At 45.5% G+C, this 24,985-nt stretch overlaps 1 protein-coding gene across 1 annotated transcript in view; it reads right to left on the minus strand.

The window, feature by feature from the left end:
* CFAP47 (cilia and flagella associated protein 47) overlaps positions 1 to 24,985 on the minus strand; it is a 1,094,449-nt gene that overhangs the window by 941,549 nt on the left and 127,915 nt on the right. The window contains 3 exon segments of the mRNA XM_075333814.1: positions 11,481 to 11,575; positions 17,735 to 17,879; positions 21,296 to 21,373. Of these exon segments, the coding sequence (XP_075189929.1) occupies positions 11,481 to 11,575; positions 17,735 to 17,879; positions 21,296 to 21,373 (318 nt within the window).

Below are 24,985 nucleotides of genomic sequence, written 5' to 3' on the forward strand. Positions count from 1 at the left end.
TCTATATGGGAAAAGCTGGATTACAAATTTGCTACAATTCATATATACATTGCGGCATATCTGTGCTTTCCACTCCACCTAAGTGTTAACTACTAAATACACCTTTGTATATAGTGACGATATACTGTCGAGAATTTATAGATGAATTTACTGCAAGGGTAGGCAATTAATTTTCACACCGAATGGGAGGACCTGAAGTGGAATGCACACCCACACACATCAGATTGCGCACACAATCAGATCGCACACCCACACACATCGCACACACATACACAAACATGAGATCGCACACCCACACACATCAGATTGTACCCACACACACAAACATCAGATCGCTCGCACACATCAAATCGCGCACACAAGCAAATCGCACACCCACACACATCAGATCACACACACACAAACATCAGATAGCACACCCACACACATCATATTGCACACAAACATCAGATCACACACACACACGCATCAAATCGCACACACACATAAGATTGCACATACACACACAATCACACACACACAGTCACACATCAGATCGCACACACAATCACACATCAGATCGCACACACAGACTCACCACATCCAGCAAAAGGGTCCACTGCTGAGTACTCCATGCGTTCCACCCCAGGTCCTCATGCTCCACTGCACTGCATACCATCTTCCCCTGCTGGCTGGAAGCAATCAGTATCGCCAGATGTGGTGAGTGAGTGTGAGTATGAGTGTGTATGTGTGTGTCGTGCCCAGGGATATGGGGTACTCGGTCCCGGGCAGAATGTATCTTTGAAATGTCACTGTGGTGGCTGTTGCCCGGTTCCGTGCCCTGGGCCTTTTTTGTAATGGGGGTGTATTTACAGTAGATTAGATTAGTGTTCATACGTGATGTCACTTGCGGTGTTGCGGCTATATAGATGGAGCCGCCGCTGCAAAATGTCACTACTGGGGTTGGTGTTAATTGCAGCCTGGATGGAAGGCCCTGCGCAAGCAGGGTCGGGCCCCAAAGGATGGGTGATGTGACGGGAGTCGGAAGAAGGTAGTCCACAAAGATGTTTAGTGTAACTGGTTTTTACTCACTGCTGGTTGGTGGTAGCTGGTTACCTGAGGCTGGCTGGTTTCACCTCCAGGTCCCCTTCATCCCAGTGCCAGTGTAGTAATCTGGTAGCCTTTTTCTCCTGCACCTGTTTCTGGTAAATGGGTCCCCATGGCGTAGATCAACTTGGGGTCCCCGTCCAGTGGTTTGTCCACTTCTGTCCACCTGACGGTAGTGTGAACCATGTGGGGTTGGAGACTCTGGTCCTGTCCCCAGTTCTCCCTTTGCCACTGACTCTTTGTCTTCGGATTTTTAGGGTCAGCAAGGTCCTTGATGGTCCCCTCGCTGTGCAGGTGTTAACAGGTCGGCTTGGAGTTCTTTCCTACTAAATAGGATAACTGAAGTGAGCACTAATATATATTCTGAGTGCTAGCCAAAAAAATACATAGTACATAAGGATAAGGCTGCATATCAAAGTTAGATAATCGTATAATGCTATAAGCATATCGAAAAACATTGAAGCAAACAATGAAAAATGCCACTTGCTAACTTGAAAGTGTGAATAATGAAATGCAAGTTAGCAAGTGGCATTTTTCATTGTATGCTTCAATGTTTTTCGGTATGTTTATAGCATTATACTATTATCTAACTTTGATGTGCAGCCTTATCCTTATGTACTATGTATTTTTTTGGCTTGCACTCAGAATATATATTAGTGCTCACTTCAATTATCCTATTTAGTATGATGAAGTTTTTTTCTGAATGTGAACACAGCTCCGCCCCTTTCGGCCATGTTTTTTCCATCTCCTATATAAGAAAGTCCATGGTTACCCCTCTCCACACATAGCAGTTTTTAATTGCAATGAGATGACACACAGTTAGGGTCATAGAGCTAGGGACCCCAATATAGAGATATACCTTGACGAGGTTTTGGGGCTCAGTTACATTGATCAATGCGATTGCTAAATATCTCCTTTTTCCTAATATTCATGGCAGGTATGCATTTCATTATTCACACTTTCAAGTTAGCAAGTGGCATTTTTCATTGTTTGCTTCAATGTTTTTCGGTATGCTTATAGCATTATACTATTATCTAACTTTGATGTGCAGCCTTATCTGAGTCTCTCTGCTGCTGGATGGGTGCAGAGTCTGACGCTGCTGAGCTCCCCCCCCCCAAACAGTACAAGCAAACACCAATGGCTGCTGCCTGCATCTGAAGCTCCCCTCTCTGACTGCAAAGCTACGTCAGCCAAGGGGGCGTGTCGTTCACATACACGTTCAGCCAAAGAAGCAACAGAGCAGGAGGGGTTTCTACGACGGCCGGTGCTGAGCTGACACGCAGCCTGGCTGGCTGCCTGCGCCTGGATTGAATGATCATCATGAAACTAAAATGAGTGCCCCCCCTGAGCTCATGGACCCCCTAGCATCACGGGCCCGGTAGCAGTGGCATGGTCTGCCTCTATTGACGGTACGCCACTGCCTTACATTAGTGGCACCACTTCAGTGCTGCAATAAAAAGAGCTGGGGTGGTGCTTTTAGAAATACCATCAGGGAGCCATCTGGTTGACCCTAATTTGCAGTGTAAAGAGTAGAGATGAGCCACCCCCCTAGAGTTCGAGTTCGGTTCGTCGAACGGAGGCTCCGTTCGAAGAACATCCGATGAACCGTTCGTTGAACCACTCGAACTGCATTGAAAAAAATGGCAAGCAAACACAAACACATAAAACCACATAGAAAACACCTTTAAAGGTGTCCAAAAGGTGACAAACAACTCCCAAGACACCACAAACACATGGGAAAGTGACAAGGACATATACTCATGCGAAAACAAAATAGCTGGATGAGTAAAAAGAGGAGGAGACATAGACATAGGCATGTCATGCCCTTCTAAAATCATGTAAAACACAGCAAGTGGACTCCAACCAGAATCTCCCTTTTTCCCAAAAATTGGGCCACAGACACCACTTAAGTGGCATCAATTGTCCCCCAGTTGCAAACTTGACAGGTAGATTTTCATGAAGCACAATCCAAATCCACCAGCCTTTACTCGCCACAGGATGACACAGGGGTAGAAAAGTCCTTGCTGATCCATTACTTGTTCAGCTTGGAACATTTTAAAAAAAAAACAGCAAGGGGCTCCAACCAGAGTCTCCCTTTTTTCCAAAAATTGGGCCACAGACACCACTTCAGTGGCATCACTTGTCCCCCAGCTGCAAACTTGACAGGTAGATTTTCATGAAGCACAATCCAAATCTACCAGCCTTAACTCTCCCCAGGATGACACAGGGGTAGAAAAGTCCTTGCTGATCCATGACTTGTTCATCCTGGAACATTTTAAAAAAAACAGCAAGGAGACTCCAACCAGAGTCTCCCTTTTTTCCAAAAATTGGGCCACACACACGACTTTAGTAGTATCACTTTGGCCCCAGTTGCAAACTGGACGTGTTGATTAGCATCAAGGACATTCAAAAATACACCAGCCTTAACTGACCCCAGGATGACACAGGGGTAGCAAAGTCCTTGCTGAACCATGACTTGTTCATCTTGGATCATTGTCAAAAACACAGCAAGGGGACTGCAAGCAGAGTCTCCCTTTTTTCCAAAAATTGGGCCACACACACACCACTTCAGTGGCATCAGTTGTCCCCCAGTTGCAAAATTTACATGTTGATTTGCATGAAGCACAATCCAAATCCACCAGCCTTTACTCTCTCCAAAATGACACAGGCGTAGCAAAGTCCGTGCTGATCCATGACTTGTTCATCTTGATGAACGTTAGTCTGTCCACATTGTCACTAGACAGATGCGTGCGCTTATCTGTCAGCACACACCCAGCAGCACTGAAGACACGTTCAGAGACAACACTGGCTGTGGGACACGACAAGATCTCCAAGGCGTAAGTGGCAAGCTCAGGCCATTTTTCAAGATTGGAAGCCCAAAATGAGCAAGGCTCCAGTTGCACAGTCATGCCATCGATGTTCATTTGGAGATACTCCTGTATTATCCTCTCCAGCCGTTCACTATGTATCAGACTTCTTGTCTCTTGTGGCCTTGCAAAGGATGGTCTAAAAAAAATTATGAAACGATTCCATAAAATTGCTGTTACCACCAGATACGGTGTTGCTGGTACGGTTTGACTGTTGATGACGAGACAGTCCCATGTTTGGCAAGTTACAATTGGGAGATTCACTCTGTGCACCACTGGTGTTTGGTGGAAAAGCCGAGCTAAGATTGCATAACAGCTTCTGCTGATACTCCTTCATACGTGCATCCCTTTCTATGGCTGGAATTAATTCGCCAAATTTGGACTTGTACCAGGGATCTAAGAGTGTGGCAACCCAGTAGTCATCATTACTTCTAATTCGGACAATCCGAGGGTCATGTTGTAGGTAGTGCAGCAAGAAGGCGCTCATGTGTCTTGCGCATCCCTGCGGACCAAGTCCTTGCTGTGTTTGTGGCGTCGAGGTGATAACCATGCTTCCTTCCTCTGATATCTCCCCCAAACCTCGAACAACCGAAAGTTGACCAAGGTCTCCCTCATCTGCTGAGTCTTCCATGCCCATCGCCAGTTCGTCCTCCATTTCTCCCTGGGCTCCTGCACCTTCCTCAACAGTTTGGCTGCTACCATGCGCCTTTGTTAATTCCTCTCCCCCACTGTCCCATGCCTGCCGCCTTGGTGATGCTGAACGTCTGGACCTTGTAGATCTTGGTAGCCCTTCCGCATATGAATCCTCCTGTACTTCCTCCCCTTCCTCTTGTCCCACCCCCTGACTCCGAATAGTGTTTAGAATGTGCTCCAGCATGTAAATGACTGGAATTGTCATGCTGATAATGGCATTGTCAGCGCTAAACATATTTGTCGCCATGTCGAAGCTGTGCAGAAGGGTGCATAGGTCCTTGATCTGAGACCACTCCATCAGTATGATCTGCCCCACCTTTGCATCTAGTTGGCCCAGGCTATATGTCATAACGTATTGCACCAGGGCTCGGCGGTGCTGCCACAGTCGCTGTAACATGTGGAGAGTCGGATTCCAGCGTGTCGCCACATCGCATTTCAGGCGATGAACCGGCAGGCCGAAAGACTTCTGGAGCCATGCAAATCGGTCAGCTGCGCCGGTTGAACGGCGGAAGTGAGCAGAGAGTTACCGTGCCCTGTGCAGAAGCCCATGTAAGCTGGGATAGTGGGTTAAAAATTGCTGGACAACAAGGTTCAACACGTGAGCCATACAAGGCACGTGTGTCACGTTGCCCCGGCGAAGGGCCACACGCAGGTTTGCAGCATTGTCGCACACGGCCTTCCCTGGCTGCAGGTTGAGTGGAAACAACCATTTACGAAACTCGGACCGCATAGCTGACCACAACTCCTCAGCTGTGTGACTCATATTTCCAGACATTTCAACGTAAAGACTGCCTGATGCCGTTGAGTGCTGCTGCCAGAATAGTAAGGAGGTATGCGGCATTCCTTGTGCGCAGTTACAACGCGGGTGGCCTGACCAGGCAGGTTTGGGGCAGAGGTGGGGGACGCAGATGAGGTTGAGGAGGCAGAAGCAGTGGAGGAACTTCGACATACAGAGGATTGACGTACAAGTCGTGGTTACAGCAAGACTTCTACAGCAGACCCTTCTCCATCTCGCACCATAGTTACCCAGTGCCCAGTCAGAGACATGTAACGCCCCTCTCCATGCTTACTGGTCCAACTATTAGTGGTGAAATGCACCCTGTCACACAGAGTTCCTCAAGGAAGCAATAATGTTGTGTGCGACATGCTAGTGTAGCGCAGGCACACCTTTCTTGGAGAAGTAGTGGCGACTCGGCATCTGGTATTGGAACACTGCGACGGACATAAGGTCTCGAAAATCCTCTGTGTCCACAAGGCGAAAAGGCAGCGTTTCTGTAGCCAACAGCTTGCAGAGGATGAAAGTCAACCTCTTTGCTTTGTCATGGCTCGGAAGAAATTGCCTTTTACTTGTTTACATCTCAGGGACTGAGATCTGGCTGCTGAGACGGTGTTGAGAAGGGTGTCCCTGGCAAACTGCTGGTCTGTGAGGAAAGTGCAGGCGGAGACATGATATTGCCGTCATCCAAAGTTGGTGCTCTCGATGTCTGAGAGAGATCTACAGCAGCACCTGTTTCCCCTCCCAAAACAACTGATGACCTGCCACGCAAACTTCCTGCTGCAGTTAAAGAGGTGGAAGGTCTGCGTAGAAAAATATGTGTGACAGCTGTCCCCACAGTCATAGAGGATGAACAGCGCGCGGATACACTTGAAGGTGCAGACGTTGGTTGGCCCGCTCCACTAGGCCACATTGTAGCACAGTAAGCTTCCCACTGGGACTTATGCTTGTTATTCATGTGACGATTCATGGACGAAGTAGTCAAACTAGTGAGTTTTTGGCCTCTACTTACATATTGGCGACAAATCCTACAGATCACATGAGTTGGGTGATCCTTTGCAAGGTCAAAAAAGGACCAGGCTATGCAACTATTAGAGCCCATGCGACCTGCAGAGCTACCCCGACTTGTGCTCAGAGGCATTGTTGTGGCTGAGGATGCAGTTGTTTACATGCTTCCAGTACTCCGTCTTTGTCCAGGAAGGCGCAAGCTAACCTCGTCGTCAGTCTCATCCTCCTCTACCGCCTCTACTGACCTCCTTGAGTACCTGACTGTGGGTTGACAGTAAGTGGGATCTAGAACTTTATCATTAACCGTTGTGTTTGCACTCCCCCCACCCGCAGACCTAACCTCTTCCTGCCCTGACTGAATAGTTAAGTTGTCATTCCAATCAGGTATCTGAGTCTCATCGTCATCAGTATGTTCCTCATTGTCTCCAACAAGAGGTGTTACAGTTTGTGAATGAGGGTCTAAATTATGCTCTACTTTTTGCAATTTAAAATAGCGTAGCAAAAATGGGCAGGTGTGTAGAATGCACAGGTGGTGTACCTTGCTTGGCACCAGAGGAACACTAACTTAGTATCCCTGACACTTTTAGTATGCCACTAAGTCTCAGCACTGTTTGCAATTAAAATTGCGTAGCAAAATGGGCAGGTGTGTAGAATGCAGAGGTGCTGTAGGTAGCTGGACAGCAAAGGAACACTAACTTAGTATCCCAGACACTTTTAGTATGCCACTAAAAGTCTCAGCACTGTTTGCTATTAAAACTGCGTAGCAAAAATGGGCAGGTGTGTAGAATGCACAGGTGGTGTACCTTGCTTGGCACCAGTGGGACACTAAGTTTGTATCCCAGACACTTTTAGTATGCAACTAAGTGTCAGCACTGTTTGCTATTAAAATTGCATAGCAAAAATGGGCAGGTTTGTAGAATGCACAGGTGCTCTTGGTAGTTGGACAGCAAAGGAAGCCTCACTTTCTCTCCCTGCCAATGAAAAAATGCACCAAGGAATTGCCTGAGCTGATGTAGCGAGATGCTATTATATAAAGCCTTGCACAGCATTGGCATGGACCTGCCTAGCAACAATGCCTATGAATGGCTGTAATGCAGCCCTGAAAATTGCTGAAAATACAAGTAGTCCCTATTCCCTAAAGCGCTGTGTAGATTGCACTGTATGTCTATAGCGCACACAGCAGCAGTAGCAGCGGGAGCGGTGACTGTCACCCACCCGCAGCAGAGAGATAATGGGGCGACAAGGAAAATGGCCGGGTCTTATAGAGCAACGACATGTGACATGCACACCCTATGACACATGCCCTTGCTTGTCTGGCAAAAATCCACTTTGTTGAGTGTGTGTCTGTGATTGGCTGCCCCACTGTACACGCGGTTAGGAAAAAAAAAATGGCGATCACCATTCTTTCAGCACTCAGCAGCAGCAGTGATCTAAACACCGTCCCGCCCGCACACTATACACTGAATTTTGATAATATCATGATCCACAGTGACTCACACTGTGAAAAGCCAGCTAGTAACTAGCTATGCTTTTTGGTGATCGAACCATTCTCAAACGTAACTCAAACTACCGAACTTTTAGCAAATCGTTCGAGTTCGTCGAACGACTCGAAAACCCCCCAAAATCACTCAAACATGAAATTGGTGAACCTCAAACATCGCTCATCTCTAGTAAAGAGGAAAAAGGAATCTTGGAAGTAATGAAATGACCCCAAAGAGCCCTAATCTCAATATCATTGAGTCTATATTTGTGCAAGCCTACATCCACAGAATATTAGTTTTTAGTTTTCCAAGATGTTTTGAACAACTTCCCTGCCTAGTTCCTTCAAAAACTGTGTGCAAGTGTACTTAAAGGAATTGAAGCTTTGATGCCATTTTATTTTGATTTAGATGTAGCTTTTGTTCATTTACTGTGCATTTTTTTAATTGATAAAAATACACAATTAATACTTCTATTTCTGAAAGCATTCACACATTGCAGCATTTTTTTCCACACCTGCCTAAACAATTTTCACTATATATCTTTAAATTAGAGTGAAAACATAATGTACTGTAAATGCCGGCATATGGAAAAACGTTGTATGAATTGGCTGGGCAGGCACCTACACGCCCTGTTTTCCCAATGATCTGCCCACTTTGAAGAAGTTGGTGTGAAAACAGCAAAAGTTGCAAAATTTTGGATAACTTTGCGTTGAATAAAAATTTGGAGTTTTTTCAAGGTGTTTTACTTTTTAAATTAAGAGTTAATTTATACAAAAGTGGTATCCATCATCTTTTATTTTCCAGCTTATCTTTATGAAATGACAACTTAGGGGTACTTTGCACACTACTACATCGCAAGCCCATGCTTGCGATGCCGAGCACGATAGTCTCCGCCCCCTTCGCAGCTGCGATCTCTTGTGATAGCTGCCGTAGCGAACATTATCGCTACGGCAGATTCACATCGACTTACCTGCCCTGTGACGTCGCTCTGGCTGGCGACCCACCTCCTTCCTAAGGGGGCGGATTGTGCGGCATCACAGCGACGTCACATGGCAGGCGGCCAATAGACGTGGAGGGGCGGAGATAAGCGGGACATAAACATCCTGCCCACCTCCTTCCTTCCGCATAGCCGGCGTGAGCCGCAGGACGCAGGTAGGATATGTTCCTCGCTCCTGCGGCTTCACACACAGCGATGATTCAGGAACGAGGAACAACATCGTAACATTGGTCCTTCCAAAATTATGGAAATGACCGACGCTACACCGATGATATGATTTTGATGCTTTTGCGCTCGTTAATCGTATCAAAAACGATTTACACACTCCGATATCGACAGTGACGCCGGATGTGCATCACTTTCGATTTGACCCCACCGACATCGCACCTGCGATGTCGTAGTGTGCAAAGTACCCCTTAGTTTTGGTTGGTTTTATAGGCCACACAACCGATTTATCCTTATAATTTTTCACGCACCTTCCCTCATTCTCTTCTTTGTATCTGCTGCATCTACAATTAACATTCCGTATTGTGTGTGGATAATTACTAAAATATAGAGCCAGGATCAATAACTGGCACAATGTACTGCTGCAGGCGTCGGCTGCTTACTTTCCACAAGCTAATTTGCATGATATGTAAACTAATTAGTGACACATTAGACACATTCTTAATGCAGGCCTGTAATTGCTTGCGGATTGGAAGTAATCATAGATGCAGAGTGCGGTTATGACCCATTGGCTGCAAACAGAAAGGTGATTGTTGGCTAAACTGAATTAAAAGAGATAACAAAAAGTTAAATGACACATGATGACACTTCTCTAGCAAATCCAAATAGAGTAGATTACACATAATTAACAATACTTTTGCCATAATCTGTTCTTGTTATGACAATTTAACTAATCAACAAAACATATGAAGAAAAGCTGAAGCTGCCATGTGCATTAAATAAATGTCAGCCACATCTGGAATAGGCCAACGAAGGTGATGGCCCAGCTCTAAACCAACAACACATATGGGTGGGCAAGATGAGTGAAATTCAATAATCCTCATCGTTTCTTTCCAAAAAGCTGTTGTCAGGGCAGAATTGGGACATCAACATTCATTGATGCTTACTCCCCTAGTCTAATGGAAATACAATCATGCTCAACTGGTGGGGTTCGGGGAATACCTCTTTACAGTCTATGTCCAGCTTTATGTAATACATCTTTACAGCAGTAATAAAAGATCCTATTATGTGAGAACACTTAGATAAACAGCCAATACTTCATAACTTGTTGAGATACTCAATAAAAATTCTCCATCCCTACTTGATGGAATATTTAAAATCTTCAGACTGCAGCACCCACTTAGAAATCTACGGTTTACCACACTTTGCAGGTTTGACCACTATATATATATCTAGGATTGATACATCAAGGCATGTAAGTCAGTTTTCTGGCAAAAATCACTTTCAGAAGTCGCTAAATATTTACGCAACACAAAATTGAGCAAAAATTTAGTGACTTGTCATATTCAATCCCTGTCAACTCCACCAACATGGGTGTAGCTGGGGAAGAACGGGTGCATGACAACACCCACCCATCTTATTCAAAAAAATACATTAATTTCTTTATACCAGAACACTCTGAATGGAGTAAGACTTGTGGCAAGGTGCATGGAGGCTGTAAGCTTATTAAGTAGTGTGTGAATAATAATGATTTAGGCTCCTTTTACTCTGATGTGCCCCTTCATTAAGACTGACATGTACAACTCCAGTCTTAATGAATAAAGCCCTAAAGGCCCCGTCACACGTAACGACATATCTAACGATATATCACCGGGGTTACGGATTCCATGACGCACATACGGCATCGTTAGCGACATCATTGCGTGTGACACCAACGAACGACCGTTAACGATGGAAAATACTCACCAAATCGTCCATCGTTGACACGTCGTTCATTTTAAAAAAATTGTTGATTGTTGATGTCGCAGGTTATTCGTCGTTCCCGAGGCAGCACACATCGCTACGTGTGACACGACGGACTAAAGCTTACCTGCGGCCGCCGGCAATGAGGAAGGAAGGAGCTGGGTGGGATGTTACGGCCGCTCATCTCCGCCCCTCCGCTTCTATTGGGCGGCTGCTTAGTGACACCGCTGTGACGCTGCATGGACCGCCCCCTTAGAAAGGAGGCGGTTTGCCTGCCACAGTGACGTCGCTAGGCAGGTTAGTCCGTGTGACGGCTCCGAACGATATTGTGCGCCACGGGCAGCGATTTGCCCATGACGCACAAACGACGGGGGCGGGTACGCTCGCTAGCGATATCACTGCGTGTTACGGGGCCTTAAGACTTGCAATGTGTTACGTGACTGAACCAAAATTCTGTCATTCGTGAACATCTTTCCTGAGTTTGCCATATACTTTTACCACTCTGGAAATCAACACTACAGATAAATACAATCATCTACATCCCAAATATTCACACAGGGATTATGCTTTACACCCTTTGAAATTCTTTTTTGACATCAGATTTCAGCATCATGGACCCATGTGAGCGAAACAATATTGAGTGAATAATCATTTGTAAAACTTACTTCCTTAGGACTGAAATGAAGAGCACATTCGAGAGCTTCCTTTTCTTCTAAATCCAAAGTATATAGATGAGGATATAATGGATCAACTTCAACAACTAAAGAAAAAAAATGGCACAGTGAGAAATGTAAGCAAAGCATATTACAGAATTCTTTGCTTACTACTGCATGAATGTTGCAGTGGCCTTCAAAACACCATTCCAGCGTTTTGCTTTTTATTTCACCACTAATATGTCTTCCCTGCCCCCAGTAATATGCTTACCAGCCTCCATATTCTGCACCTCCTGGTGATGCTTCAGTCCTGCTTTACCATCTTGTGACCACAGCTCCTGATTGACCAAAAGTGGGGGCTCATGCTGTATATAGGAGGATATGTGGGGGATCATGCTGTATATAGGAGGCTTAGTATGGCTCATAATGTATATAAGAGGCTATGTGAGGGCTTATACTGTATAGAGAGGCTAGGTGGGGGCTCATATTGTATACAGAAGGCTATGTGGGGGCTCACACTGTATATAATGAGGCTATGTGGGGTCTCACACTGTATATTATAGGCTAAGTGGGGCTCATATTGTTTATAGGAGACTAAATGAGAGCTCATACTGTATATAGAGGTTATGTGGAAGCTCATACTGTATATAGGAGGCTGTGTGAGGGCTCATACTGTGTATATATGAGGGTATGTGGGGGCTCACACTGTATATAAGGAGGATATGGGGGGCTCACTCAATTCTAAGTGATACAATTAATACTAAATAATAATTATAATTAACATGTTAATATTACTATTGAGCATAATTTATTTCAGCCTATTGGTTCGGCGCTCAGCACCAGTCACGGTCTCTCATGTGGCCTCTATGGAAAGTAAATTGCCAACCCCTGATTTTTTATTATTATTGGCCATTATATGACACAAATCCTGATTTTTTCACCATTAATCTATCTCTAATATTCAGCATTTTCTGAAATAGGTGCTATGATGTGTCCCATACTCAACATGCACATACAGTATTTAACACTTTGTAACACATCTCCACAAGCTGCAACAGGGAGAATATTATACAGCAGTACTGAAGCATAAAGCAGTGAATACAGAACTGAGATAAAACACTGACTAGAAAGTAACAGCATTTTATGTATGTCTCTCTGCCTCTCTCAATCTCTGCTCCTCCTACCTGTCTTTCCAAGGCCTCCTTCCACGTCCGTGTCTCCGGTACGTGTTTGGTCCGTTTCCTCACGTGCCGGAGACAAAGGGCACACGTAGACCCATTAAAATCAATGGGTCTGCGCTCACGTGTGTGTTTTGCTATGGACCGTGTGTCTGTACCGCCCCGCAGGCTCGGGTGCGACCGCCGAGCCGCTCGGATCCGTGCTCGTACTGCGGGTGGTGGCTCGAGCCTCTCACAGACCCGGGGGTCACGTCGCTCTGCAAGGGAGTTGGTGCTACACGCGGGGACTTGGGTGAGAAGTTCCACGGCCGGGGCCGCGGTGGTTTGGTTTGGATTGTAAGTTCGTGACGCCACCCACGGGTTGTGGTGAATGGATAGACACCACTGCTGCCATTGACTAGGCCTCGCGGGGACGGTGTTGCGAAGCTTGGTGTTGACCCCTCCGTGGGTAGGGGAGTGATGGTCCTGGGGGCCCGAGGGAGGCGCTGAGGCGGGGGAGTGGGTTGGACGTTGGTGCGGTGCGGCGCGGTACGCGGCCCGAAGGCACTGGTGTACTCACTCTGACACAATACACTCGAGTCTCTGGTAAACCAAACGGAGTGATGAACGGGGCCCGCAGCTGGGTGCACCTTCTCCCGGTAGAGGTTGGTGGTTTCCGCCTTTCTCCTGCACCTCTGTGTGTAAATGTTTGACTCCTATGCCTAGACGCCGGTAGTCCGCTCCCCGACTTGTATATGCCGTGGGAGCCCGTTTGCCTGCAGACACTGGCCCTTTGGGTCTCTATGCCTTGGCAGTGGCTTTAACCTGTATGGTTGGGCTGTTGTCTTCTAACGGGGCTTATGTGGGATAGGTCCTTAAGTCCAGTCCGCAATCAGTTGATTTGACTCAGCCCTGTTGGTTCAGGGCTTTGAACTGGGTCTGAGTACCCCTCCTGGTGCTCCGATTTCCAATCGGTTCCCCGGTTCGGAACCGGCGGGCCATCGCCCGACCCCGGTCCCTACGGTTCCACCGGCTGTAATCCCAGCTCCTGCAGGCAGCCTCCACCATCTGCCTCCTTGCCAATGGCGGCTGGGCTCCGACCCACCCACCTGGTAGTCTCTTGGCAGGCCTGGACACAGGACTGCCCGTGAACTTGATTGCTCTCCACCTCCTCTAGACTCTTTTTGTGTGTTTTGCCGCCTCCAGGCCTGTGAACTCCTCGGTGGGCAGAGCCAACCGCCTGGCTCCACCCCCCTGGTGTGGACATCAAACCTGGAGGGTGGTGACAAGGTTTTTAGTTTGACTAATGTCACCTAACCGGGAGGGGGGTGTGGTGTTGTGTGTGACTACCTGGGACGACCTGACTAGTCCAGGGCGTCACATGTCCATGTGGAGCAGACGTGTGTCTGTGTGCTCCACATGTAGACATGTCCGTTTTTGTCCGGCATCACGGGTGTCACACGGACCACACATGGACTGCACAGATGTGAACCGTGTGACACGCAATGGAGAAAACACACGTGTCTGTGAAATAAAATTAATTTCTATACTCACCTTCTCCAGCACTGCAGTCTCTGTCGCTACTGTCCCTCGCTTCCGACCCCCGCTCATTATGCTCATCGCATATTCCCTCCACTGCTGGCCGGAAGCAGCAGCGGGCAGTCGGCAGGACCGGAGACCAAAGATCAGCACCACGAACAGCGATGCCAGGGACAGGTGAGCAAAAGTTCTTGTTCTCTGTGTGTTATCACGGATAGCATAAACACGGAGATACGCACCTTTGACACGTCCGTGAAAAACGTGCGTGATTTTCACAGACGTGTGAAAGAGGCCTAAAGAAGTATGTACTCTGATCCCTCAGTGAGATGGCAGTCTGTCTTGTATGGAGAAAGACAAATTTTAGCTGTTTTTCAAAGTGAATAAGTTTAGCAGGTTGGGAAATGAAAAATGATTCATAAATGGATAAAGAAACATATTTCTCTAATTTCATGTATTAGGCCCTGTGCGCACACTGTGTTTTTACCTGCGGCTTTACCCGCAGTTTTGCTGCAGAAATTTCTTCAGAAATGTTTGTAATCTTTCTGCAGACATTCCCCAGCAAAACCTATGAGAAAAAAAATAGCTGTGCGCACACTGCGTTTTTTTCTCAAGAAAATTCTTTCTGCAGAATTTCTTGAGAAAATTTCTTGAGAAAATGTGCATGTCACTTCTTTTCCACAGGTACCTGCGGTATTTCACTCCATTCACTGTAATGTAATCGCAAAATACCGCGGGTATACCGCAGGTAGCAAATGATGTGCGGTATACCCTCGGTATAGCTGCGGTTTACCTGCGGTAATGTTCATCACTGCCTGCGTTTTGCAGGGAAGTGATGTCATTATGACAGGAAGAGGAAGCGGAGCAGAGCATAAACACACACACACATATCACACTCCCTGGATGCCGCACGGAAGCACTTCCGTGTGACCTCCGTCGGTTGCCCATGCAGTCTGTGTCCCGTTCCAGCCCCGCGGCTGCCCGCACAGCAGTGTCAGTGTCTGCTCGCACTGCAGTATCAGCAGCTTCTCACACTGCAGTGCTGGCAGCCGCAGGGATGACGAGGGTTGCTGTCAGGAGGTTAGATGAGATCATTACCTGCTGTGACGATCTCCTGCTCTCCTGACGTCAGCGCTGTCAATGCCTTCTATGCCCGTCTCGCGGGCAGCCTGAGACTGTGACTAGGAGTGATGTCACGGGCTCTTGCGATACTACTGAGAACGCGGCGGGCATAGAAGTCAGTGACAGCGCTGACGTCAGGAGAGCAGGAGATCGTCACTGCAGGTAATGATCTCTTCTAACCTCCTGACAGCAGCGCTCCTCATCCCCTGCAGTGACCTGGGCTGACCCATTGATGTTAGCTCAGGTCACTGCACTGCTCTCCCAGCCAATGGGGAACATTTTGATCTTCATTGACTGGGACAGTGACTATGGTATGGATCGTCATGGGACCCCCTTATTGGATGACGCCGGACCCAGATTTGATTGTTCTTTTCAATAAATTGGTGAAAGAGGGAATGTTTTGGGGGAGTGTTTTTTCAAATAAAACTTTGTTTGTCGTCTATTTTTTATTTCTTACTGATTGAGTTTGTGATGTCAGGTATCTGATAGACGCATCTGGCATCAACCCCATATATTACCCTGTTTGCTACCGCACCAGAGCAATGGGATGAGTTGGGGCAAAGCGCCAGGATTAGCACGTCTAATGGATGCGCCACTTCTGGGGTGGCTGTGGCCTGCTATTTTTAGGCTGGGGAGTGTCCAATAACGGTGGACCTCCCTAGTCTGAGAATACCAGACCACAGCTGTCTGCTTTAGCTTAGCTGGTGATCCAATTTGGGGGGACCACACGTTTTTTGTTTTAAACTATTTATTTAATGTAAAATAACAGCGTGGGGTGCCCTCTGTTTTGGATTATCAGCCAAGGTGAAGCTGCCAGCTGTGGTTTGCAGGCTGCAGCCGTCTGCTTTACCCTAGCTGGCTACAAAAGATATGGGGGACCTCACGTCGTTTTTTTTTAATTATTTATTTATTTTTTGGCTAAATACAAGGCTAAGCACCCTTTAGTGCCAAGAAAGTCACTAAAGGATGCCAGCTTAGAATATGCAGGGAGGTGGGACATTATATAGGTCTTTCTCATCTATTATCTATATATCTATCTATCTATCTATTCATCTATCCATCTTTCCCTCTATCCATTATCTGTCTGTCTATCTAGCTATCGATTATCTATCTATTATCTATATTATTTCTTGCAGTTACAGCATAAAAAAACGCAGTGACCAACCTGTGGAAAAAAACGCGGCAAAATGCGGCAAAACCGCAGCAAAAACGCATGCGTTTTTCCCACGGTTTTGGTGCGTTTTTTTACTGCAGGTGCGGTAATCTTCAACTCCCAGAAGTTTCTTAAGAAATTTTCTTGAGAAAAATCCCTTTTCTGGTGTGCACATAGCCTTACAAAGCTTCTTGAAATTGGTTGCTCATTTGATTAAAGGCCGCTTTACAGGCTGCTATCTCGCTAGCGAGATCGATAGCGTGCGTACCCGCTCCCATCGATTGTGCGTCACGGGCAAATCGCTGCCCGTGGCACACAAAATCGCGCGGACCCGTCATACTACTTACCTGCCTAGCGACGTTGCTGTGACCGGCGAAACGCCTCCTTTCTAAGGGGGCGGTTCGTTCGGCGTCACAGCAACGTCACTAAGCGGGCGCCCAATCAAAGCAAAGGGGCGGAGATGAGTGGGACATAACATTCTGCCCACCTCCTTCCTTCCTCATTGCGGGCGGCCGCAGGTAAGGTGAGGTTCCTTGTTCCTGCGGTGTCACACGAAGCGATGTGTGCTGCCGCTGGAATGACGAAAAACATCGTATCTGCAGCAGCAACGATAATTGGGAATAGGGGGGCATGTAACCGATTAGCGATTTTGCACGTTTTTGCGACGCTTCAAAATCGCTCATAGGTGTCACACGCAACGACATCGCTGACACAGCAGGATGTGCGTCACAAATTCCGTGACCCCAACGACATCGCTTTAGCGATGTTGTAGCGTGTAAAGCGGCCTTAATGCTAAATTTGTTACAATAACAGCGATAATTTAAAGGGGTTGTCTCCTTGCAAAACGTTTTTGCCTGCCAGTACACTTCCTTATATATCTCAAGTAGCAATTACTTAACCTTCTCGGGTCCAGTGCTCTTTTTCAGGTGGTACCCTGAACACTGGCCCATGCCGTCCCCATTGGCAGAGCTCCTGTAGTGCTGTTGACAAGATGTCACTTCTTCAGCCTATACACGATCACAAGAGTAGCACCGGAGACAGAGCGCTGGACTGAGGAGTGGGGGAGTAAAGGAGTAAAGTATGGTGGGTTTCTTTTACAATGAACTTGAGCTTGCAAGCAAAAGTTTTGTATTCGCAGACTGTAGAAAACCTAGTGAGAGGAATTCTGTTCCATCCATCAATAAGTAGTAGTCAAACTTTAGAGTACTATGAGGCAATAATGCAAAGAATCTGACAAAATGTATATGTTTTTGCGTCACTCTCTTAAGTATTTGCCCCTTCTTAGATAGTCACAGTACCTGCATCCTCTTTGAATGTCAAAGAAAAATCTTCATATTTCGAAAGGTCAAATTCTACTCTTGCCCGAGCCATCCCTTTATTCTGAAGCATAAACGGTATAGCTTGGGTAGAATTTACATACACACCAGGAAAAAGGAATGAGCCCTGAAAGTTAAAAAAAAAAAAAGCAGTTTATATATCTATTTTTTTTATTTATGCATTTATTTGTTTATTTACCCTGAACAAAAATATAAATGCAAAACTTTTCTTTTTGGTCCCATTTTTCTTGAGCTAAACTTTTTCTATGTACACAAAAGGCCTTTTCCTCACAAATATTGTTCACTAATATGTCTAAGGCGGGCTTTGCACGTTGCGACATCGCAAGCCGATGCTGCGATGTCGCACGTGATAGTCCCCGCCCCCGTCGCAGCAGTGATATCTTGTGATTCCTGGCGTAGCGAACATTATCGCTATGTCAGTTTCACATGCACTCACCTGTCCTGCAACGTTGCTCTGGCCGGCGTCCCGCCTCCTTCCTAAGGGGGCGGGTCGTACAACGTCAGAGCGATGTCACACGTCAGGCGGCCAATCAAAGCGGAGGGGCGGAGATGAGCAGGATGTAAACATCCCGCCCACCTTCTTCCTTCCATATAGCCGGCGGCGGCAGGTAAGGTGATGTTCCTCACTCCTGCGGCTTCATACACAGCGATATGTGCTGCCGCAGGAACGAGGAACAATATCGTACCTGTCGCGGCAGCGTAATTTTGAAAAAGTCGGAGCCTACACCAATGATACGATAACGACGCTTTTGCGCTTGTTAATCGTATCATCTAGGATTTACACACTACGATGTCGAAAGTGACGCTAGATGTGCTTCACTTTCGATTTGACCCCACCGACATCGCACGTGCGATGTTGCAACGTGCAAAGCCACCCTTAATCTGTGTTAAGGCCGCTTTACATCGCTAGCGTGCGTACCCGCCCCCATCGTTTGTGTGTCACGGGCAAATCGCTGCCCGTGGCACACAACATCGCTCAGACCCGTCACACTACTTACCTGCCTAGCGACGTCGCTGTGACCGGCAAACCGCCTCCTTTCTAAGGGGGCGGTTCATTCGGCGTCACAGCAACGTCACTATGCGGCCACCCAATCAAAGCGGAGGGGCGGAGATGAGCGGGACGAACATCCCGCCCACCTCCTTCCTTCCTCATTGCGGGCGGCCGCAGATAAAGTGAGGTTCCTCGTTCCTGCGGTGTCACACATAGCGATGTATGCTGCTGCAGGAACGATGAACAACATCGCACCTGCAGCAGCAACGATAATTGGGAATAGGGGGACATGTCACCGATTAGAGATTTTGTACGTTTTTGCGATGATTCAAAATCGCTCATAGGTGTCACACGCAACTACATCGCTAACGCAGCGGATGTGCGCCACAAATTCCGTGACCCCAACGACATTGCTTTAGCGATGTCGTAGTGGGTAAAACGGCCTTAAGTGAGCACTTCTCCTTTGCAAAGATAATTCATCCATGTCACAGGTGTGGCATATCAAGGTAATGATTAGACAGCATGATTATTGCACAGGTGTGCCTTAGGCTGTCTACAATAAAAAAAAACCTCTATAAAATGTGCAGTTTTATCACACAGCACAATGTCACTGAAGTCACATGTCTTGAGGGAGCATGCAATTGGCATACTGACTGCAGGAATGTCCACCAGAGCTGTTGCCCATGAATTGAATGTTCATTTCTCTACAAAAAGCCATCTCCAAAGGCATTTCAGAGATTTGGCAGTACATCCAACCACACCAGCCCAGGACCTCAATATCTAACATCTTCACCTCCAAGATCATCTGAGACCAGACACCCGGATAGCTGCTGTAACAATCGGTTTCCATAACCAAAGAATTTCTGCACAAACAGTCCGAAGCCATCTCAGGGAAACTCATCTGGATGCTTGATATCCTCATAGGTGTCTCCATCAGAATGCAGTTGTCGTTGTAACAGACTTGAGTGCGCATAAGCTCACATACAATGGCGTCTGGCACATTGGAGAGGTGTTCTCTTCGTGGATGAATCCTGGTTGGTTTTTACTGAACAGGGCAGATGGTAGATTGTGTGTATGGCTTTGTGTGGGTGAGTGGTTTGCTAATGTCAACATTGTGAATCAAGTGGCCCATAGTGGCGGTAAGGTTATGATATGGGCAGGTGTTTGTTATTGAAAGTGAACACAGGTTTGTTTTATTGATGCCATTTTGAATGCACAGAGATACTATGACGAGATCCTGAGGCCCATTTTTGACATTTATCTCTGGCCATCCCCTCATGTTGCACCACAATAATGCACGGCCCCATGTTGCAAGGATCTGGAAACAATTCCTGGAATATGAAAACTTCCCAGTTCTTGAATGACCAGCATACTCACTGGACAAGTCACCCATTGAGCATGTTTAGGATTCTCTGGATTGGCATATACAACAGCGTGTTCAAGTCCTTGCTAATATCCAGCAACTTTGCAAAGGCATTGAAGAGGAGTGAAGCAAGATTGCAGAGGCCACAATCAACAACCTGATTAACTGTATGCAAAGGAGATGTGTTACACTGAGAGAGGGAAATGGTGGTCACACCAGGTAGTGACTGGTTTTCTGACCCCCTGGATCCCCTCAATACTGATACTGTAAAACTGCCCATTTTAGAGTTAATTATTGTGGCCAGCCTAAGGCGGGCTTTGCACGTTGCGACATCGCAAGCCGATGCTGCGAGGTCGCACGCGATGCCGGAAGTACGTCATTTTCAATTTGACCCCACCGACATCTCACCTGCGATGTCGTAGTGTGCAAAGCCCGCCTAAGGCACACCTGTGCAATAATGATGCTGTACAATCAGCATCTTGATATGTCACTTCTGTGATGTGGATGGATTATCTCAACAAAGGAGAAGAGCTCACTAACAGATTTACACAAATGTGTTAAGAATATTTGGGAGAAAAAGGTCTTTTGTGTACATAGAAAATGTCTTAGATCTTAGACTTCAGCTCATGAAAAATGGGAGCAAAAACAAAAATGTTGCGTACATATATTTGTTCAGTGTATATATTTCATCACAAGCTCTTACAAAATCATGATTTACACATTAATTTTTCCAGTTCATCATTCAAACTATTTCAATGTTTCACCTTCCTTTTACAAGTATAAGACCATCTGAGCATTACTGTATATCTGGCTTGGGGCTTAGTATTTCTTCGCAAGCATTACTCTTGTGACCTGACAAGTTATTTAGATGTTAATAATGCTGCTCTACAAATCGGCTTTTTCAGACCGTACAATGCTTTACTGGTGAATACTCAGGGTTATCCATGAGGAACAGACACAATTTCAGCTAAATTTTTTTGAACACCAAATTATGTACAAATGCATTTCTTTGTCTCGAGCAATCAGAGTGAAATGCGCTTCGTCGTGTTATTTCTCCAACACTACAATACACAATTTATTATTGGGCCAAACTATAAGAAATGCCTGAAGGGATTTTAGTTAATGTCCAATACATGTCACAATAAATTGAGGCAAATCTCCTACTTACTACAGAAATGTCTACTTCTGATGGCACAACCAATCCTCCAATCCTTAATTCTAGGGTCTTTGCGTTACGCACTGATACCTTGATAGGAAAGAATAATACATATTCTACAATCAGAAGCAGGTTGATATATAACAAATGCACATGAAAATGAATATAATATTTGTACAAAAGGTATCTGGCTATATCTATATTTTCTCCCCTTTAACCCTCCTATCAACAGCAAATATGCCTTGTTTTAAGGAATAAAGGCAAAATGAGAAATAAGTGTAGGACGCCCCCATCCCCCCACCTCCCCCAAATGACCAGGCTGGAGCAGGTGCTATGCTACACTTCATGTGTGAATAGACCCTAAAATAATAGGTTTTGTATATGTCCTTGAAAAAAAAAATTCTATTAAAATTTTAAGCATGTTAAACCGGTTACTCATGTGTTGCCAACTACCTGCCTGTTCTGCATAGGGAAGATTTCTGCCAGGTCAGCCAGCAATTCCCCTGCTCTTTTTTCATCTGGTCAACAGACCAACTCTTCCCCTATTGCTTGGCTCCGTTAATGGGGCATCACTGCAAACGTGATGCTGATTGCAGCTGCAGTTAAACAGCAAAAAGCCGGCTATTAATCAGAATGACATTGGCAATGACACCCCATCAAGAAAGTAGAACAGAAGAGAAGACACTGCTCTGCTGACATGGCATCAGCGGAAGCTGCAGAACTGTCAGCAGAGACCACTTTGAGCTGGCAGAAATCGTCGACAGGGAGGAACAGGCAAGTAGTTAGCAACTACCGTATATAACACAAGTGGATAAATCCCTCACATTTTTTGCAAACATTTCATTAGATCTTTTAATGCGACAACACTGAATATTTCACCCTTTGATATAATTTAAAGCAGTCAGTGTACAGCTTGTATCACAGTGTAAATACACCCCTAAGTGAAAATAGTAAAATTGTGCCCAATTAACCACTTTGCCTCCGTGGTGTCATATGACTCATTAGTGTTACAAGGTCTCAGATGTGAATGGGAAGCCGGTGTGTTAAATTTGGGTTTATCGCTCACACACTTTCTTATACTGGTCACTGGAAGTTCAACATGGCATCCCATGGCAAATAATTCCCTGAGAATCTGGAAAAAAAGAATTGTTGCTCTACATAAAAATGGCCTAAGTATAAAAAGATTGCCACCACCCTGAAACTGAGCTGCAGCGTGGTGCCAAGACCATACAGCGATTTAACAAGACAGATTCCAATCAGAACAATCAACCAAAGAAGTTGAGTGCATATCCTCAGTGTCATATCCAGAGGTTGATTTTTCAAAGTAGACATATGAGTGTTGCCAGTATTGCTGCAGAAATTAAAGGGGTGAGGGGTCAGCTAGCTAGCTAGTGCTCAGACTATATGCCGCACACTGCTTAAAATTAGTCTGCATGGCTGTCATCCCAGAAGGAAGCATCTTCTAAAGATGATACACAATAAAGCCCACAAACAGTTTGCTGAAGACAAGCAGACTAAGGATATGGATTATTGGAACCATGCCTGTGGTCTGATGAGACTAAAATAAACTTAATTGGTTCAGATGGTGTCAAGCGTGTGTGGCAGCAACCAAGTGAGGAGTTCAAAAACAAGTGTGTCTTGCCTACAGACAAGCATGGTGAGTGTTATGGTTTGGGGCTGGATGAGTGCTGCCGGGTACGGGGAGCTACAGTTTCTTGAGGAAACCATAAATGTCAACATGTATTGTGACATACTGAAGCAGAGCATGATCCTATCCCTTTGGAAACTGGGCATAGGGCAGTAGTCCAACATGATAAAGACCCCAAACCCACCTCCAAGATGACCATTGGCTTACTAAAGAAACTGAGGGTAAAGGTGCTGGACTGGTCAATCAGGTCTCTAGACCTAAACCCTATAGAGCATCCTCAAAGAGAAGGTTTAGTAACGCAAGATCTCTAGCATCCACCAGCTCCGTAATGTCGTCATGGAAGAGTGGAAGAGGATTCCAGTGGCTCCTGTGATGTTCTAGTGAACTCCATGCCCAAGAAAGTTAAGGCAGAGCTTGAAAATAATGGTGGCTACACAAATTATTGACACTTTGGGCACAATTTGTTCACTTAGGGGTGTACTCGCTCATGTTGACAGTGGTTTACATATTAATGGCTGTGTGTTGAGTTATTTAGAGGGCACACCAAATTTACACTGTTATACAAGCTGTAAACTGACTACTTAACATTGTGTCAAAGTGTCATATCTTCAGTATTGTCCCATGAAAATAGATAATAAAATATTTTGAAAAATAGGAGAGGTGTATAGACTTTTGTGATTTACGATAAAAGAAAAAATAAAACAGTGCATGATAATCCGTGCAACATCATAGCAAAAATAGAATGACATTTGAAAAATAATGCTGCTGTAACATATGGCAATTAAAGAGAACCAGTCAGCACGATTTTGTAGTGCAAAGTAAAGACAGGGCTATAATGGTACTGTAATACCAATTAAATTAATACCTTGGTGAAGAAATCATCTTTGTGGTTATTCTTTAATCAGTATTTGAAGTTTTCTGCTCATTAGATTTCGGTGCACAGTGCATGTGATTTCTCCTCGCTGTCTGTGATTTCCCGGCTTCTGTGCCTAAATCCTGTCTGTGAATGATCTTCCTTTTCTGTTTGAAATCTCAGCACTAACCTGTCACTCAAAGACCATAGGCAGGCATAGGGGCGGGGGAATCACAGACAGGGAGGAGAAGACCTAATTAATAGAAAACTTCAAATGCTTATTACGGAAAAACCACAACGCAGATTTCTTCACCAAAGGTATTAATGTAATCCGTATTACAGCGTCATTAAAGACATGTCGTTATATTACATTACAAAATTGAGCTGACAAATTCTCTTTAAATGTTATTTATTACCTTTATGTGTTTTTTTGTTTTACATTTTATGTTTTGTGATGGTTTAGTGTATACAATTAAAAGTAAAAGTTTAAAAAATATTCTATTTTTTTTCTTTTTTTTTAAATATCAGTTATATTCATATGTAAGCACAGAACATATTGACTTTAGTTACAAAATATAAGGTCAAATTTGTCATAAAACTACACTATGACAGGCATTGAGATATGTAGAAGCATTCTAGAATTGATAAGTCATAAAGTAACAAATGTTGGATCTGAAAAATAGGGCTTAGTCACTAACGTAAAAATTGGTTACATCATTAACGTTTTAAGGCCCCTTTATACACTGCAACATCGCTAGCGATATCGCTGTAACGTCACCGGTTTTATGACGTTCTAGCGACCTCCCCAGCAACATTGCAGTGTGTGACACACATCAGTGACCTGGCCCCTGCTGTGAGGTCGCTGATCGCTACACATCTCTCAGGACCATTTTTTGGTCTATTGTTTCCTGCTGCGCAGCATGCATTGGTGTGTTTGACACCGGCGTTAGCGACTTCCCTTTGAAATAGCTGCTTTGACACGTCCCCAATGACCAGCTAGGTCATTCTGCAGGTATTGCCGTATTGCTGCTGCGTCATTGACCAGGTCTGCCTGTTTGACAGCTCACCAAACACTTTCCAGCAATCCCGGCCAGGTCGGGATCGCTGGTGGGATCACTAGAAAGTCTCAGTGTGTAAACCCAGCTATAAGAACATGTGCACAACCGGCTAATCTGAGTCAGCATACATAATGGTTGATAAG

The sequence above is a fragment of the Anomaloglossus baeobatrachus genome, chromosome 2 (assembly GCF_048569485.1).
Source record: "Anomaloglossus baeobatrachus isolate aAnoBae1 chromosome 2, aAnoBae1.hap1, whole genome shotgun sequence".
Taxonomy (NCBI): domain Eukaryota; kingdom Metazoa; phylum Chordata; class Amphibia; order Anura; family Aromobatidae; genus Anomaloglossus; species Anomaloglossus baeobatrachus.